This window comes from Montipora capricornis, chromosome 2 (assembly GCF_036669925.1).
Source record: "Montipora capricornis isolate CH-2021 chromosome 2, ASM3666992v2, whole genome shotgun sequence".
Classification (NCBI taxonomy): domain Eukaryota; kingdom Metazoa; phylum Cnidaria; class Anthozoa; order Scleractinia; family Acroporidae; genus Montipora; species Montipora capricornis.
In genome coordinates, this window is record NC_090884.1 from 64,031,967 (window position 1) to 64,049,466 (window position 17,500).

Consider the following 17,500-nt stretch of genomic DNA (forward strand, 5'->3'; position numbering starts at 1 on the left):
ATACACAGTGTACCTTCCAATATTGGTAAAATTGATGGTGGCAAATAAAGTATTGTATTGTACTTTGCAATTTGATTGGCATAGATGAGTTGTATTTCAGCTTATAACATGGATGACAAATTACTCCTTAATTTTGGTGCGAAATTTCAGCGTTAATTTATAATGTTGCCATGGCAACTTTTCCTACAGTGCCAAAATGGTGTCTTATGAACGTAATTTGTCACCCATAATGTTAATAGCTAATCAAATGGTATACTCCTGAAATTAGGGAATAAGTCACTTGTGTTTTGTCCAAAATCAGATAAATTCCAGAGCCTTTGGGCTGAGGAAATTATTTGATTTTGGACAAAGCGTGGGTGAAATGATGATTCCCTGACTTCACTTGTAACCTTTTGATTACCCATACTATTTTGTTCATACCCATGTAAGATAATTTCAAAAAATGCCAGGCACTATTACAAACAGATAAGTAAGCATCTTCCATCGCTAATATTTAAGATTTTAATTCACAAACAATTCGATATCAAAATATCACTCGTAATATTTTCAACTATTTTTCACAAAATAATGTTCCTTTTTTTATGACTTGGGGATTATATAGCAATTGAAGAGTCAACAACCTTCACATCAATACAAAAGTTACTCTATTCTACACTAATTTTACTTCATATTAGTGATGTACTTAAGTACACAATTTTTGTGTACTTTACTTGTATGGTAACAATGAAACGATATTTTTCTTAAAAGTAGAAAACTATAATTTTGCTTACCTACTAGTGCTTCAAGAAACTTCTGAAGACACCAAGAGACACTCACCTTCTTTACAGTTTGAACAAGATTTCAGGTCATTTCGCAGAACGTGAAGTTCAATCAGTCTTGTACCACAAATATCAACCCCATGTTTAGGTTGCTGTAATGAAAATATATTTGCTAAGCCATTTACTTTCTGATATTTAAATTTTTCAAACTAAAAGGCAAAGTAACAGGAAGGAAATGGAAATGGTCCATCTAGCTAATTTGCAATATTTGAGCCAACATTTGGCACAGTGTTAGCGACGTAACGATAAATATTTATCGCATAAACAACATACCTGTGACCTCGTTTCTATTTTTCTTGGAGGTTCAAAGTCTTGTTCCTCTTCAGGGTGATTTTCGTTGCCTTGGGTTATGCATTTTTTTGCTCTGGTCAGATTTGCTACGGATTGAATTTGTCGTTTGGAAGCAAAGCATCCTTTGTGTCGCCTGGACTCGTAGTTTGGTTTTTCGTCTTCTCTATCTCCTGCATACGCAATATTTGTCGAGCAAACAAAATACAACCCATAGAATGTTGCGAAGAAGAACAAGCAAAATGATTTTTGTTGGTGTGTCCATTCTTCATATTTATGTCCACTTTGCGAGTCCTTTATACGCTCCCTGTGGCCGTAACGATCGATCGAGTTGCCTTTGAAACTTGGGAAACATTGAATTCCAGAAACAATTTTTCTTAAATACACAGAATTGACTAAAGTTGTTCTAGCAGGAAAAGTCTCTTTTAAATGAAAATTTCGTCTCCAACAGTACAAAAGTGTCCTTGCGCGAAAAAAGCCGCACGCCGCCATGTTTGTTTTGGTTTTTCGGGTTTTAAATCTCGCGCCTGTATCGTGCGTGTTACTCACGCATGAAGCAACGAAGGTGACTTACTCCCCGCGCGAGGAAACTGGTACCAGCCACCTTAAGAGCGAATGCACCTTCTCGTTCAATGCATTCATTAAACATGATTAAAAGTGTTGAGTTTTGCGTGTCTCGAGGTAATAAAATATTATGTAAATCCTCGATGAAAATAGGCCGAGTGAATTTTGATCGAATTCCCCGAAATCGCCTGTTCAATTCACTTCCGGTTAATTTCTGAGAATAGAATGCTGAATTATGCATCATTTCAGATTCATTATGTGGTTCGCATGCCTCAAAGTGGTAACACGGTTTGGTTGCTTTAGTTTATAGCAATGTAACTGGGAAGCCCTTGAACAATGCAGTGTCCTCACTGTGGAAGTGAAGACCTTCTTCCAAGGTTTAAATTTTGTCCAGAATGTAGTTTACCGCTTCCATTTGCTCCAATCAAACCGAAGGGGCGGGAGGACGTTGGAGGAAAATCAAACAAACAGCAAAGCAGGAGCACTTTTGGTAAAGGTGATGCTTGTCTTTAGTATTGATTATCGCCTATTGAACTGGAATGAAACCCTGTCTTTGTGCGAGAAACTGAGAGCAACTTCAGAGCACGTAAGCCATATGCATAACTCCTTCAATTGATTTTCGCAGTTGGATGAGTATTTGCCGATCGATCGGAATTGTTTTGTCCTCAATGAAAAGCAAGAAATTGTTCTCATCGAAATTATCCTAGCTGCAAACTAAAGGTAAATAAATGTAGTGATTTTGGTGCAGGTAGTGGTAAGATTATTGAATAATTATACGATTACAAATGTATTAGTTCTTCAAAGGTGTTCCGACTTCGGTTCCCTCGGTAACTGGTCAAGTCGCCCGAAAGTCATCTCGCCCGAAGTCAAGTAGCCCGGAACCAGAGTCATGTTGCCCGAAATTCATAGTCATGTCGCCCGAAATTTTATCGAGTGTATAAACTTGAAGAAAAGCAACAACTTAAGTAAATCCCAAGGAATAAATTCGTAAATTGTTGTGTCCGCTAACCTATGTGATACTCAAACTACTTCCTTTTCATTGAATTCCCTCCCGCATTAATGAAAGACATAAATGTGTTTGAGGAGATTCTAATCAGGGGAGCTCAGTACAAAGTAGGAGGTGTAGTGCGATGTCACAACAACCACTTTACTTGTGCTGTTAACTACTTACATGAATGTGAACCTCAATAAAATGCTTGAAACGTTAATTTTTCAATGGTCTTATGCACAGTATTAATATTAAATACACATCCCATAAACAGGTAATCAAACGCGGGGGCAAATATTTTTGCTCTACTTTAAAAGGAATATCGCTAGGTTTGTATCTCAAATATTAGGCATGTAATAAGTCTACCTGAATTTCAAGGGGCGGGTGTCAGTACGAAGACCCACACGTCCCCGCGTGTAATAAGTATTTTATTATTTATTTATTTTTATCACGAACTTACCCTCAATTGGTATTTGAATTTGTTTTCAAGTTTTTGACTAGTTTTTTCATTTTCGTGTTTTACTTTAGGATTACTATCTCCATGATATCAAACGACAGCGAAACGAGCAACCTCAGTTTCACAGTTTTACATTTCACTCTGACTAGTTTTTAAAATTTTCGGAATCTTTTTTAGCATTATGAAATTTCGGGCGACATGAATCAAGATATCGGGCGACATGAATATGAATTTCGGGCAACATGACTCTGCTTTCGGGCGACATAACTTCGGGCGAGATGACTTTCGGGCGACTTGGCCGTAAACCGTTCCCTCGGGCCTTTTGATCATGAATTAATTTCATCACCAGTTAAATGCTGTTTGAAAACTTGTCTAATTGTTGGTTTAAAATAAGAAAGTGGGTATTTCATACAATTCGAGGGGTTCTCTGAATCTGCAAGGATCTCATGGATATGCAGTACACCAACCATAACTCTTAAAAAAATGACCATTCTAAATCAGTTCTAGAACTAAATCGATCTCGTGAAAAGTGTTGACAGTGGGATTGCGGTGGTAGTTTTCCAAGTAAGACATTTAGTGGACGCGGAAGCAGCATTGTTAAACACGACTGCGGGACCGTGGTGGCAGCTTTTTTAAGTAGGACATATTTGGTGGGCCTGGTATTCTGCAATCTAGCCGCGGGCTGTAGTCTGCAAGTCACCCACTCAGACACCATGATGATTGCGAAAAGCACTGATTCAGAGGGAAAGATCTGATGGATATAGATCTTGTGAAGAAGAAAGGATTTGTTTACTGATTAAGCCTAAGCGCTCTCCCAAAATTTTAGCTTTCATTTTGCGGTTCAGTTAACTATATACTCTTTTCATGAGGTTGTGTGAAGAAGAAAGCACTCGCTTACTGATTACGCCGAAGAGCTCGCTTCAGTGATTAGGCCTAAGCATTCTCGTAAAATTTTAGCTTTCATTTTGCGGTTCGGTTAACTACACTTTTCATTCAACGACTATGGGACTGTGGACCATGGTGGCAGTTCATTTTAGTGCTTGTCCTTTAACACTTTTCGTTCAATGACTACGGTACTGCGTAACACGGTGGCAGCTAGTTCATTTCACTGCTTGCTCTTTAACACTTTTCATTCATTGACTACGGGACTGCGGACAGCAGTTGCAGCTTTTTTAAGTAGGACATTTGGTGGGCCGGGTATTCTGCAATTGCTACTGTTTATATATCAGCACTGTTTGAAATGGGTGTTTGGACTGTTTATCAGCACTAGCAGTCTGCAGTTGTCATGAATACACCTTTTTTTGCAATAATTTTAGAACATATAATGATTCAAATATGCATAAGTTTATCACGTTCGATATGGGTGCAAAATATCTGAAATATTTTGAAGTGAAATGAGAAGGGGTGACTTCCCCTGTAATTAATACACAATGTGGATTTAGGATTGCAGGCTTTGGTTGAAATGATGAATATAACGGATACTGTTCTTCCTCCCATATACTTTATGGTAATAAATTATTATAATCTAATTTATGGATAAAGGATCTAGAACGTTCCATTCCAACCTAAGTGATCCAATATAAAAACAGTCGAGTTTAGGATTGTTATCAAGATTTTGAAAAAACTTGTCTTAAATGTTGCCATGTCTGGGGAATATGAGAGGAGAGGGTATAACATATTATTTCTTGTGAATTAAACTACTCTGTGGGTGAGGGTCAGTGAAAAAAAAAAGAGCTCTCCACAAGACAACAGTTGAAATTGTTTTATGAAGGAGTATTGTCAGTTTAAAATTATTCCTTAATAGCATAAGGTGATCATCATTATGTTATCTTTCAGCCTGGAATTATCCTCACTAGATATTAAAAGTTGTTTGCCTGTGAATGCATATAATAATCTCTGAAAATTGGAGACTTATCTCCCGGAAAATCTTTGTGTAATGTTACACACGACGGAAAGACTCATTATTGCTTTTGTTACTGTATTATTTTTTAAATTAAATTGCAATCAATACTAAGAAAATTTGTGTAAGGGAGCAGCAAGTTTATGTTTAATTTTTACTTCCAAGGGAATAAAAACCACCGTCACTCAAATAAGACCTTACTAAAAATGTCATTTTCCTGCTCTGGAAAAAAAAACGCACAGCAATCAACCTTGGACTACAAAGCTTTGATATCCTCCTCCAGTAATACTAGAGGTCCAAATGTTTTGGGACAGTGACCAAATTTGGTCATTAATTTCATAGAAGGTTATTTTAGTGATCTTTATAGTCCAAAAAAGATATCACACAACAAAATCTGCTTGTAGGATTTCAATTATTCTTAAAAGGATTCAAACAGCCGCAAAAGCAGTCAAAGTATCAATTAATCCTTGATACTGGTAATGGTGTAATTGGCCGTTGAAGGAAACAACTGAAAGCCAATCAGAGTTGTCAAACGTTTGTACCATGATTCTCGTCACTGCACTGTACCTTTAGGCCGAATATGCTTTGTGCCTCTCGGTAGAAGGGTAGTGTAATTTTTGATGACTAATTATGCAAATTGATTTTGATATTTTTGTGCTATCTAAATTAAGGTGAAAACACAGCAACAGACACAGAGGATCCACAGCTCTTGACAAGTCAAAATCAAGGAGCAGGCAATTACAATAATGAAACAATATCAGTAAACACAAACCAGTATCAGTCCACAACATATCAAAGCCAAGGAGCTGGAAAACATGGTGAGGAAGAACCATCAACAAAAGCAGGCCAACAACGGCCCTCATCAAGTCAAAATCAAGGTGCAGGGAAATACGATGATCAACTTTTATCATCAAAATCAGGCCAACATCCCCTCTTGAAAAGTCAAAACCAAGGAACAAGCAAATACTGTGATGAAGTGCCATCAACAACAGTAGACCAACAAGATCCCTTATTCAGTCAAAACCCAGAAGTTGGTAAAGGCAGTGGTGAAGTACGACCAAAAAACACAAACCAACAAAAGCCTTTATTAGTTCAAAATCAGTGCCCTGGTAAAAATGTTGACGAAGTTCCCTCAACAAATGCAGTCCATAAACAACCAATATCAAGTCTTGGTCAAGGGGCAAACAATCACAGTAATGAAGTGCCATCATTGAAAACAGGCCAAAAATCACCTTCGACGAATCAAGTGAGAAAGGCCGTGGAGCCTTCCTTTGAGTCTAGTGGCCATCCCAACACTGGAAAATGCCAGACCACAGTTGGGGAAACTGAGGAGAAATTCGAAGGCTCAGAGAGATCAGAATGTACCAATACTTCCACGATAGTTTCAGGTCAAAAGGCAGAAGCTGGGAATGGCAGATGTATGACTAGTTCAAGTACCCAAATTATAAAAGCAAACTCATCGAACAAAACAACGGAAGCAGGGTCGCCTGAAGGACACGGACTGTCCTATATAAATGAGGAACACAGTCATGCCATTGATGAAGAAAACTTGAGGTGTCCTGCATTGCTTGACGAAAACAACTCAAATCTACCATCACCTCCTACGTCACGGACAAGTGGACAAGAGCAGGACCAGACAGTTGAGACACATTTGGACAGTCAGCAGGTACAATCATCTTATCAACACAAACAGGAAGATAAAGGCAATGGGATAGAAGAGAAAAAACTGGCTAATAGTGGACAAAGTTCTTCGCAAGCTGAAGCAGCAGCCACTCACATGCGCAGTGATAGACCTACTACGGGCTATTCGACTTTACCGAAAGAGTCCCAACAAAAACCACCGGAGGCTAACAATCTTCCTGATTTGGCGCAAGATCACGAGAAAAATGAGACACTTCAAGTAAGTAATTTCGAGCCAGTGGTATAAATTCTGAAGTGTTAAATGCTGTTACATGTATACGGGAGGGTACTAGTTTGTAGTCGACATGTGCAAGGTCATCATCTTATCACACATAGTTTGATTCTTCTCTGGCTTAGAGAATTGTGATTGCAGCATGCCTTGTACATGTAGCTTTAAATGCAAGCTAGTAATTCTCAATGTTTTGACAATGCTGTCTAGTGTCTCAATCTAGGGTGATCCAAAGATATCACAGAAGTCCTTATATTTGCTCCTAGCATATAAAAGGACTCTTGTGATAGCTTTTCTAGCATATAAAAGGAGCCTTTTTGTTACCATGTAAAAGGCCTCTTGGGATAGCTTTGGGTCATCCCTGATGAAGACACCAGATGGGCGTGTCGAGCCTTTAAATTGTAGTTTTTGTAAGGTGCATTCACAATGCTCCAAAAGCTTCTAAACCATAATAGCAACAAACTATACATGTCTGATTGTCAACCTGGATTTGAAATAGAGGACATGTTACATGGCCATTTACCCTTTGATGTCCAAACCGTCCGAAACCGGCCAGACTTAGTATTTTATTCTTTCTAACACCAGAGTATTTTACCCTGTCTAACACCAGACGATTTTACTCGTCATTGGGGAACCCCTGGGCATCAATGGGTTAATGTGAATGAACACATGGTACGAGAGGCCGTGACCGTCATTCCTTTGTTTAGAACCAGCAGTATGCCTGCGAGAACGTCTCGAAGGACGGTTAAAAGAATAGCAAACCTCATTACCAAAGAAAATTAATGAACATGCAGGGATGGCACTAGGATTCTTCAATCTGAGGCCTGGGACCCGCATGTCTGACCAAATTGGGGTCCCAAGCATTTTTTGGGGATCCCAAAATCTTGGTGACTCTCTGCGAGAAGAAAAGTATCTTTAAGGTTATGATAAAGAGAGAGTAACCAACTCTCTAATCTTTTTCTTTGGACAATAGCTTAAGACACTATTGAGTACTGGTACTAGTATCAATAATGATAATGATAATGATAATGATAATGATAATGATGATAATATAATGCGACGATAATTTTTGATAAATAAATAGACTAGACAGTGCTCAATGTTATGTACCACTGAGGTGTTCCTATCCAGCGTTGTCACAGGCAGCATTGAACAGTTCTTGTTGAAGCAATACTGCTTCTGTACTTTTGTGATCCACCTGATTCATTCCGTACAATTGCCGATCGCTGAGAATTGTTGCATCCAGTCTTGGGCGAGTTCTTTTTTCCATCTTTTACCTGGTCCTAAACAAATCATAGATAACGTATTGCCCAAATTCCTTGTTCACAACCATTCAAACTCTTTCAGCCAATTTTAGCCAAAAACTCTTTATCTAAAATGACCATATCTTCAATCTTTCTCAGTTCCTTTTTAAGAAATGCGAGCTCTTGTATTTCTTAATCGACCAATGAGCAAACAAATGGCAGGAGCTCAATTAAGTTTCCCGGATGTTTAATCATCTTTGCATGGCTAAAGGCGCTGTCACACTGTGAAATGTTTCGTGCAACTTGTCTCGCAATGTTTTGGCGACATTGTGGCGGCACAAGTTGCACAAAACATTTCACAGTAGGGAATTTAAGAAACGACGACGGCTACGACTACGATAACGCCACAAAACAATGATATCATTGGTTAAAAGAGCATAAATAATCGTGCTGCACGCGCAGCACAGATTTTAGCAAGTATCTCAGCGGTCCTCTCATAACGACGACGTGAAATCACTAAATTTGAAGTTTTGACGACAACGTAAGCACGCAACATAGAATCTGTCATTCTCTATTTTAACTTTAAAACCGCTCGTATCAATTTATTTTTAGGATACTTCGCCCACATTGTAGGGCGTGAACGAGACTGAATAATCGCGAAAGACATGATAGAGCCAAGTTATATTTTGAGGTGACGTTTTCGTCCACCGTAGCCGTCGTATTTCTTAAATTCCCTAGTGTGACATAGCCTGCAGCGGCCAAAATCGTTACGAGACAAGTTGCACGAAAAGTACTATTCTAACTTACCGGTAATTCTACTTTCGGCAACAGCTCTTGCAACTTGTCTCGCAACGATTTTGGCCGTTGCAGAGTATGTTATACTGTGAAATGTTTCGTGCAACTTGCCGTGCCACAATGTCGCCAAAGCATTGCGAGACAAGTTGCGCGAAACATTTGACAGTGTATCAGCACCTTAAATCCAATAATTATGGCCACCACTATGTTACTTTACTGCGTTAATTCTTATTATTTTTTCTTGCAAGTCGCCCAAACAGCAGAATATACTGACAAATGAAAGCAAGTTGTGTGAGTTATTAAAGTCAGTGTCTTGCGTCGTTGGACGCATTAAAATTTTGATGATGCGTTAAAATGCCTGATTTCTGCGTTAATGCGATCCCTGACATGCACACTGTAGGCTTCCTTATGCGGTATTGATTTTAGCACGTGTTACAAAATTTGCCGGATTACTCTTCAGCTTGATTGTTTAATTTATTTTTTGTCGGTTGTTTTGATGTCTTTTAGAATTCAGTAGAAGTTTCAAAAGGTCCTGTCACGAGAGAGCAAAGCAAAAGAAACCAACAACGTAATTTGTCTATGTCATCGGAAGCGGGCGCAGCAACGGGCACTGATGTGTCATGTGATCCTCTGGGTGGTTCACAAGATAATGACCGCAGACAATCCAAAGAGGTAATGATGAACTTATAAGTGAGAATTATTAAATCAAAGGAAGTATTGTTTTGATTTGTAGTTGCCTAAGACGTTCACAATGCTTTGTGTTACAGTCTTATGCGGTCTCCTAGATGTAGGTTCTAGGGTGGTGCAAATGGCTTTCAAGAGGGCGAAAAATGCGACATTGGACAACGAACTCAGACGAGTTGATGGCGAAGAGGGTGTAGATTCTATGGTTGTCCGGGTCAGACCAAATATCACAGCTGTATTAGCGAAACTATAACTTGAAATTCTCGTTCTGTATTTTTCGTAACACTCTAACAAAGCGTCAGGATGGGAATTAATGCATGTTCCAGGAATGTCCAGGAAGAAACGTTAGAGTAAATGTAAATGTTCTGTAGATTTGGATGTTTTAGGGATACAGCGATCGCACTTACTATGGTAGTCAGCTGCAGAGCTTGCAGTGTTTCAAACTTTGTCGCGTCGTGATATCTTGGTACTGTAACTTTTAGTCATTGACCTGAAGAAGCAATTGATTTTTTGAAACATAAAATTTTCCCAGGGTCTTTCTGTGTTTTATAAATAGAGTCGATTCAAGGAGCAATTGTCAACAACGTCTCAGTACCACAGTGTGTTTCCAAACTACTCCTGTCTTCTCTGAATGAATGCAAGTTCAATAAATATTACTGTATACTTTTGGTTTCGTTAGGATCATGGAGCGGAACCAAGCGGCAACTGGTATCGAAAGAGTGATGCACAGGAACTAGAGACAAAAGGAAAGAAAGGCAAAAAAGATAAGAAAGGAAACGTTGGCAATTCTGAGCTGCAGGCCTCAAAGTAAGTTTCAAGAAAGGAAAACAAAGCAAAATTACTACATCGATGTTTTTGAAAAACGCAATTTCATTGAAACGAATTCAGGGTTTTACGTCGCAAATCGTACTCTCTTTGTTGTTTTTACATGTTATTTGTTTTTGTTATTTTCTTTCCATTATTCCTCCTCAAAGATAGATCTGCAGCCTAATAAAACATGCTAAAAGGTAGAGGAACAAGACCTGCATTGTAACGATTTTATTTCTTACTGTCACTTAGAGCTCTCCCGGCCCCAAGCCTTCAGCAGGTTCCACCGGAAAATGGAGTGACTGTGGTGTTCCATGTTCTTCTTGCATCAAGCTTTAAAATGGCAGATGCAAGCTTATTTATACGAGCGCACGGAGAAGATTTAGGAAACTTTGAGCAGAACTGTGTTGACATGGCTGCTGTTGCCGAGTAAGTACCACAGCATATTTATTAATGGAATAAATGTTTTGCTATGCAACAAGCATTGTTAATAAAATCATAATACTCATAGCTTAGCAAGATGCCATCATCTAATCGTTTGTTTGATTTGATTTGAGTTAATTTCATTAGTGTCCCCAATTAGTGCTCTAGCCCTAAATCCAGTGACACTTAAAGTAAGTTGTTATTATTATTATCGCAGATTCTATTTACTTTTGTGCATATCACTATTACATCAACCAGCGGATTTTAAATCTAAGCTGGTTAATTACATCAATTTACATTCCTTTTTCCGCTTAAACATATTCGTAGAACTTCTTAACGATATTTACATTCTGGCTCAAAATCCGTTTCTACCAGCGTCCGATGAGGTAACTCAGTCCCTTGTCAGTGCTCGTAATTGATCTTAAGTCATTTCTCAATTATTCATGGTGTCCTCCAAGGAAGTCAAAAACAATGTTGATTTGATATACGCTTGTACTTTTGTACTCTCTTTTAATGCCTGCGCGCAGTTCTATGTATTTTGTTTGTTTTTCTTTGAATCGTTCCGCAATTTTGTCTACTTGGCAGACTGTGCCTTTAAATAGAGTCCAGATGTTGGTTTCTTTATCATGTACAATTACGTCAGGCTTATTAGGTCCATTTTCTGGTGGTTTCTCAAGGATAAAGGGCACATTCCAATATATCTTTGCCTTCTCATTTTCAAGCACTGCGTGCGGTAGGCTCTGTTGGTACCATGGCTTTCCATGATCACTTTCCTGGAAATTGTACTTATCCAGTAAGCAGAGGTATATCGGCCTTAGCATCCTGTCGTGCCTGGTTGTGTAGTGTCTGGGCGATGTTTGAGCACGCACTTAGCACGCGTGTAGCAGTGTGGCACATTCTACAATTGGTGTCTGTGATGGTTATCTGTCCTTTGCTTTGCTGATATGTCTTTGTTGGTAGTAGTTGTTGTCGTATGGTCTTGTTTACGCTGTAGACAATATCAGGTATATTTTTCCATTTCTTCTGGATTTGGTTGGCTGTGGGAGGCAGTTGTTTGTCTTGGCGCTGTTTGTTGGTGTAAGCTCCAAGCCATTTCTGTTCTTCTGCTTCTTTGGTGTACTTTTCTGTGATCTTTGATCTCAGTAGCTCGTTTAGCGCTGTAGGCAAGGGTGTTGTAATCGTCTTGGTCTCGATAGCAGCTGTTGGGTATTTACTTGCAGATGTTGTAGTGCCTGTATCGTCAAAGTTACAGGTAATGTTGTATTATTATTATTATTATTATTATTATTATTGTTATTGTTATTGTTATTGTTATTGTTCTTGTTGTTATAATAATAATAATAATAATAATAATAATAACAATTATTATTATTATTAATATTCGGGTGAGTGTGGTCTTGACAAGGACTGTTTTGGGTGACATTGAATGATTTTTTAAACGTCAGTAGATGGCATAAATACTCTGGTTGTTGATTTGATGGTTCAACAAGTTCATTATGTTATTGGTCGACTGTCAAATTTGCCTTGATGTTATTGGCTATGAAGACTCACTGTAAACAGTGGTCGGTACGTTGTTGATGTCATTGGTAAGCAGCGATTTAGCTGCTGGACACATCGCATCGGGGCAAAGTAGACATTAATAAGGTCCTTGGAAGATATCCAAGCGCGCTTTAGTACCCAAACGATGCAATGGCGCTTTGAGGCCTCATCAACACTAGCATTCCAGTTTAGAGTGGGGCCTTGTGGGAGGGCACGCTTTCTAAGGTTTAGCAGTTTATGGTTTTCGGCTAGAGGTCAGACGCGTGTCTCGTTTTTATACCAGACGGCTTTGACGTCTGAGACGTTAAAGGCGTCTTCACGACTTTAAAGTCTGTAGCATAAAAACTGCCTATTTGACATTAGTCAATTAACCATTCAACAACAAAATCCTCTTAGAGTCTTTCCCTACTCTAGGAAAATGACCGAGGACAGGGAAGAATGGAAGACGGTTGTTATTGGCTCAAGCCCACTCTCAGGATATGGGTGTGATCCTTCCAGGACCGGGGCAGCATCTGTTTTGTTAGAGTTAGAACAGTCCACTTGTTGCATTTAGTGGCCATTAATGAGTGTGAATGTTTTTTTTTAAGATTATGTAATTCTTAGTTCCTTTCTTTGGTTATATTGTAGTCTACAATTCTCCTTATTTCAGCGTTCTCCCCGGACTTCAAGATAAGCAAGAAAGGCTGACACTTGTGGGCGTCGAATCTCGTATGGAAAGTCCATATGTTGCTTGTACGACCAATGCCACCTTAGTGAACGGTTTATTTACTTTCGAGCCGGGTGATGGGAGAAACTGGTTGTTGTAACGTCACGTTATATTACTGGCATCTTTCTTTGATGCTTTTTTCAGATCGTATTGCATGCAAAAGGTCATGCCCCCTTCTCATATTTGAGTGATTGGCCCAAAGAGCGTTTTTATAGTTAATTAATAACGCATCTTCTCTACTGTTATTCAATAGACCAAACCGGCTAACTCAAAGTTGTACGCAATTCAAACCCTTTGGGAATGAAACGTTTTGTTCCAGGTATTTCCATATCATTTAAATATGAATGCTACATTATAATGCAAATACAATCAACAAAGAAGACCAAAGAATCTTAACCCGGGAGATTTGAATTGGATACAACATTGAGTTCATAGCCGCTTTGGTCTATGACATTCAATATATAAGGTTGTCATTTCATCTTTCTTATTCAATTAGGAGCGAACAATACAAAGACAAAGACAAACTTTTGTACTTTCGTGGTCAGTTCACAATAAGCCTTGACCGAGCTCACAAAGGTACCTTCTACAAGTATCTGGTGGTCAGAAAAGGAAGACAATTCTATGAAGAGTTACTCGAGTTTCCGCCATTTCATTACAATGCCATTGTCGATCGTGTGTTAAAAATTCGTGAAAAAGATATTAAGACTGGAGGTAAGTGCTTACAATTATCGATAAGGACGGAGACATAAGTATTTTGCCTTTTCCACGATACTTTGAGGCATGGTACAGAACTCATAATAAATTCTAAACCGTGGAAGAAAATCCCTAAAGATGTGGCCAAAACGAAGAGATTGGACAAAAAAAAAAAACACTTCCGAAGGCTGCCAAGTAAATGCAAGTCGCTCGTCCAAACAAAACCAAATGTCCAAAACAACAGAGCCTTTGGATAAAGCGTTAATACAAATTAGAAATTTCTTGTAAGTTCTCTCTTGTTATTTCACATGCTTTTTGGTCAATATTTTCGACCCAAGTTGTTGGTCGTCTAAGAGAAATGTAGACTCCATGTGAAAGGCATTAAAATTAGGGCAGCCGTCTGTCTAGTCAACCCGGACTTGATGTGTATAGGGGTTAATTGTGATGTTTTACGTTAAAGGCCGCGTCTTTGGGAGAAAGAGATTTGTGCAAAATTCGCGGTTAAAAGTATTTCCCAATACCATGGGCTCTGAATGCACGATTATTCTACCGACCCAGTCTAGCCTGCGTAGCTGGCGGTTTGGTGAATTTCGGAATCTTCTTTCACTGGGGTTGACTTTCGAGTGATCGTTTTGAATGTAATTTCCGCTCTTAAACCAAGACCGAAGTCAAAAGAGCAAAGGAAAGGGGCGAGGGAGAGAAAGAGCGAGAAATCGCCTGCAGTTAACCCCACAAGATTTTCGAAACTCCTGTTCGCCGGTGGACGGGCAAAATGTCGTTCCTGATTGGCTGTTAGAGTGTCAAAAGACAAAACCCGCATGTCAGTCAACATTTACTACTCCCTTTCGTGTAAACAGGACGAGAAAGAGCCAACGACCTGCTTTTAAAAGATCTGGCAACTTCCTTGCGGGAGCTTAATTTTCTTGTATTCTTAAAGAAGACCAGAGACACGCTGTAAAGCAGCTAAGAAATAGAGGTGATATTTTAGTGTCCTTCTAGCGGGATTTGGCAATCTTCGGCAGAAGATGCGCTGGACAAGGCATTTCTAAAGGTGCTGAAAGGACATTCTAATAACTTTCACAAAAGATTGTTGGCTATATCATTGTCGACTTATCGCACAATAGTATACACCCTAACGGTAAGTTGAAATCTCAGTTCGATCTTGTAAATTTTTCCCTAGCGAGATACGAATTATACTCCCGCCCTCATTGTTTACACAAGGCGCGCTATGATTTGTTTGCTAGTTGACATCAAATCCGTGCTTGTCACACATGATTGGAAGTGGGAGTTTTCGAAAATCTTGTGGGATTGATTGCAGGCGGTTTCTCGCTCCTTCTCTTTGGTTCAGGTTTTTGCGCTGCTGCCGCCATTACATTCAAACGATCAATTGAAATCAACCAAACCGAACCGGCCGTCTGCTCCGTCAATCTCGTTCCCAGCGTCATCGTTTCCTTGACCAGCGGTCGGGAAAGATGGACTCTGGTCAAATCCAAAAGAGGCCATATTTGATGTAATATTTTAAAAACGTATTTGTTAACGGATGTTAGTTTTCGCGGGTGAAATTGAAAATTGTTTGCAGTGTTTTATGCGCAATAACTTTTTGAACCCTGCTAAATCTCGTCGCGGGGAAAAATTGTTTGCAATGGCAGAGTTTCGATTTCATGCACCAAAAACCATTGAACTCTGCAAATATTTTCCACGTATAGTGAGGGGACCCTTCACGCACGCGCACTTTTCAACCGGAACCAGAGTTTTCTGGTTCCGGTTTTGGATAATAGGCCATTTCCGAGTTCTGGCCTGCCTCATCTTCAAAGCGAGTCTAAGTGCGAAGTTTTTGTTATGAAAATTAGTTTTTATTTATATGTAAAGTAGAACTGATTACCATCACAAAAACTTCGCACTTAGACTTGCTTTGAAGAGGAGGCAGACATGAACTCGGAAATGGCCTATTCCATAGCCTCCCGCGCCAGTTTCGCTGGACAAGGGTAACGGAAGCTCTGGGAACGAGATTGCCTGAAACGCAGGCTAGACCCACCTAGACCCAGTCATGGGGATTCGTTTTAACCAGGTATTCCAATTATTGGAAGGGGCTGTTTAAATCCATTGCCTTTCGTTCAGCACTTGGTAAACAAACATTGACATGTCTTTCTCAATACCTTTTCGATAGCAACATGGAATCAAATTGACGGAGTGGCTTATGTCTCAAATGATGAAGGTATCTTTTCCTGGTTATGGAGCTCGAATTCCTTCTCAAAGTACGAAACATTGGAGTATCGAACCAGAGCGCTGTATTTTTTCCTGCCAAAATGGGAAGGTTTCGTTGTCGATGGCAGAACTGAAAAAATGGATGCAACTGAAGCACTTTCCAAACTGAACAACGTCGTGAGTTGCCTGTCAAATGTTTGGACGCGTGAAAAGGGCAACATCAAGTTAAGGAAGCCTAACAATTTTCATGAATCAAAGGTAATGTTTGAGTTTTAAAACTGTTGTTAATGTCGGTATTAAGGTTTTCAATAAATATTATGGTTATTCAAGAGGTGAGGAGTATGCTTTTTAAAGCTAGAAATTCAATAATAACAATAAATATTAATGTGTCAAAAGCCTAGCTTACACGGCGTGTAAACTAATTGTGGACACCTAACTACCTAACTACGTAAAAGAATAAAACAAACAAATAAACAAACTCGAAAACCCTGCCCACCCCACAAATTTTTCTAGATGACAGTTCTTACAGGTGTCAGTTCTCAAAAGAAGCAAGTGTTTCTGACTCTTAATGTGCATACTTAGTTCGGACCATATTACAGCACCAATATATCTAATACTGTGTTTTCCCTTAGGTGTTCATATTTGTTCTCGGAATCATAAAATTATCCGAATTTCTCAGGTTATAACTTTAGTAGCTTAAATTAAAAATAGTTAACTAGGGCATAAATTATACATGACGTTGTACATTGTGATTGCTATCTCCTGCAGCCTTCTGTTCAGCAGCGAGGGGAGTTTAGCCCTCACAAGAAGTCCGTCGTATGCACTACTTTTATCACAATATACTGATTCAAGCGGTCTCTCGTAGAGTCTCTCAATCTTCCGGCTATCACAGTTTCTACAAAAGTGCCAGACCGTCTGACAAAAAGTTAATTATTTACTATTTAATACACAAGCAGAAGTGTTTTATCTAATAAACACGTGCATGCTGCGCGTGTTTTATAAATGGCCTAAAATACTCCCCCATATTCAATAGCCGTTTTGACCAATCGTGATGGAAAAAGACTATTCCTTCATGAAAGGCGTTGTAGCTCAGTTAGCCTGGGAATCGAAAACCAGACTGTTTCAAAATCAAGTGGGAAGAAAATTTGGTTCGAGAGAGAACAGGCCATCGAGTTAATGCTTTGTTGGCAGACGAGTGTGGAATGCCGTTTGTATCGGAAATACTTCTTGTCATTTATAAAACGTATTGCTCTTTAAATAAAACATCTTAGCTTATACATAAAACTTGCTACAAAATGTAAAACTTGTCACGCCGTATATAAAACATGTTGAAAATATAAAACTTGTCACGTCATAAATAAACTTGTTTCATCAAAACTTGTCACGCCACATATAAAATAACTTGTCACGTAATACGCCTATTGGAACCCAGTACCGCGCCAAAGAGCGAGAACGAGGCGATGAACTTGAGTTTCCAGGA

General features: G+C 39.1%; 1 protein-coding gene across 2 annotated transcripts in view; it reads left to right on the forward strand.

Moving 5' to 3' along the window:
* Positions 1–1,897: 1,897 nt before the first annotated feature.
* The window catches only part of LOC138031105 (E3 ubiquitin-protein ligase rnf213-alpha-like), a 24,677-nt gene continuing 9,074 nt past the window's right edge, over positions 1,898–17,500 (forward strand). Inside the window, exons 1-7 of one of the 2 annotated variants that reach the window (XM_068878855.1) lie at positions 1,898–2,160; positions 5,687–6,915; positions 9,471–9,635; positions 10,327–10,454; positions 10,707–10,883; positions 13,619–13,833; positions 15,983–16,278. In XM_068878855.1, the coding sequence (XP_068734956.1) occupies positions 2,007–2,160; positions 5,687–6,915; positions 9,471–9,635; positions 10,327–10,454; positions 10,707–10,883; positions 13,619–13,833; positions 15,983–16,278 (2,364 nt within the window). In that variant the 5' untranslated portion in view covers positions 1,898–2,006. Of the gene's footprint in view, positions 2,167–5,686; positions 6,916–9,470; positions 9,636–10,326; positions 10,455–10,706; positions 10,884–13,618; positions 13,834–15,982; positions 16,279–17,500 lie in introns of both variants that reach the window. The other variant, XM_068878854.1, reaches the window with a different exon arrangement.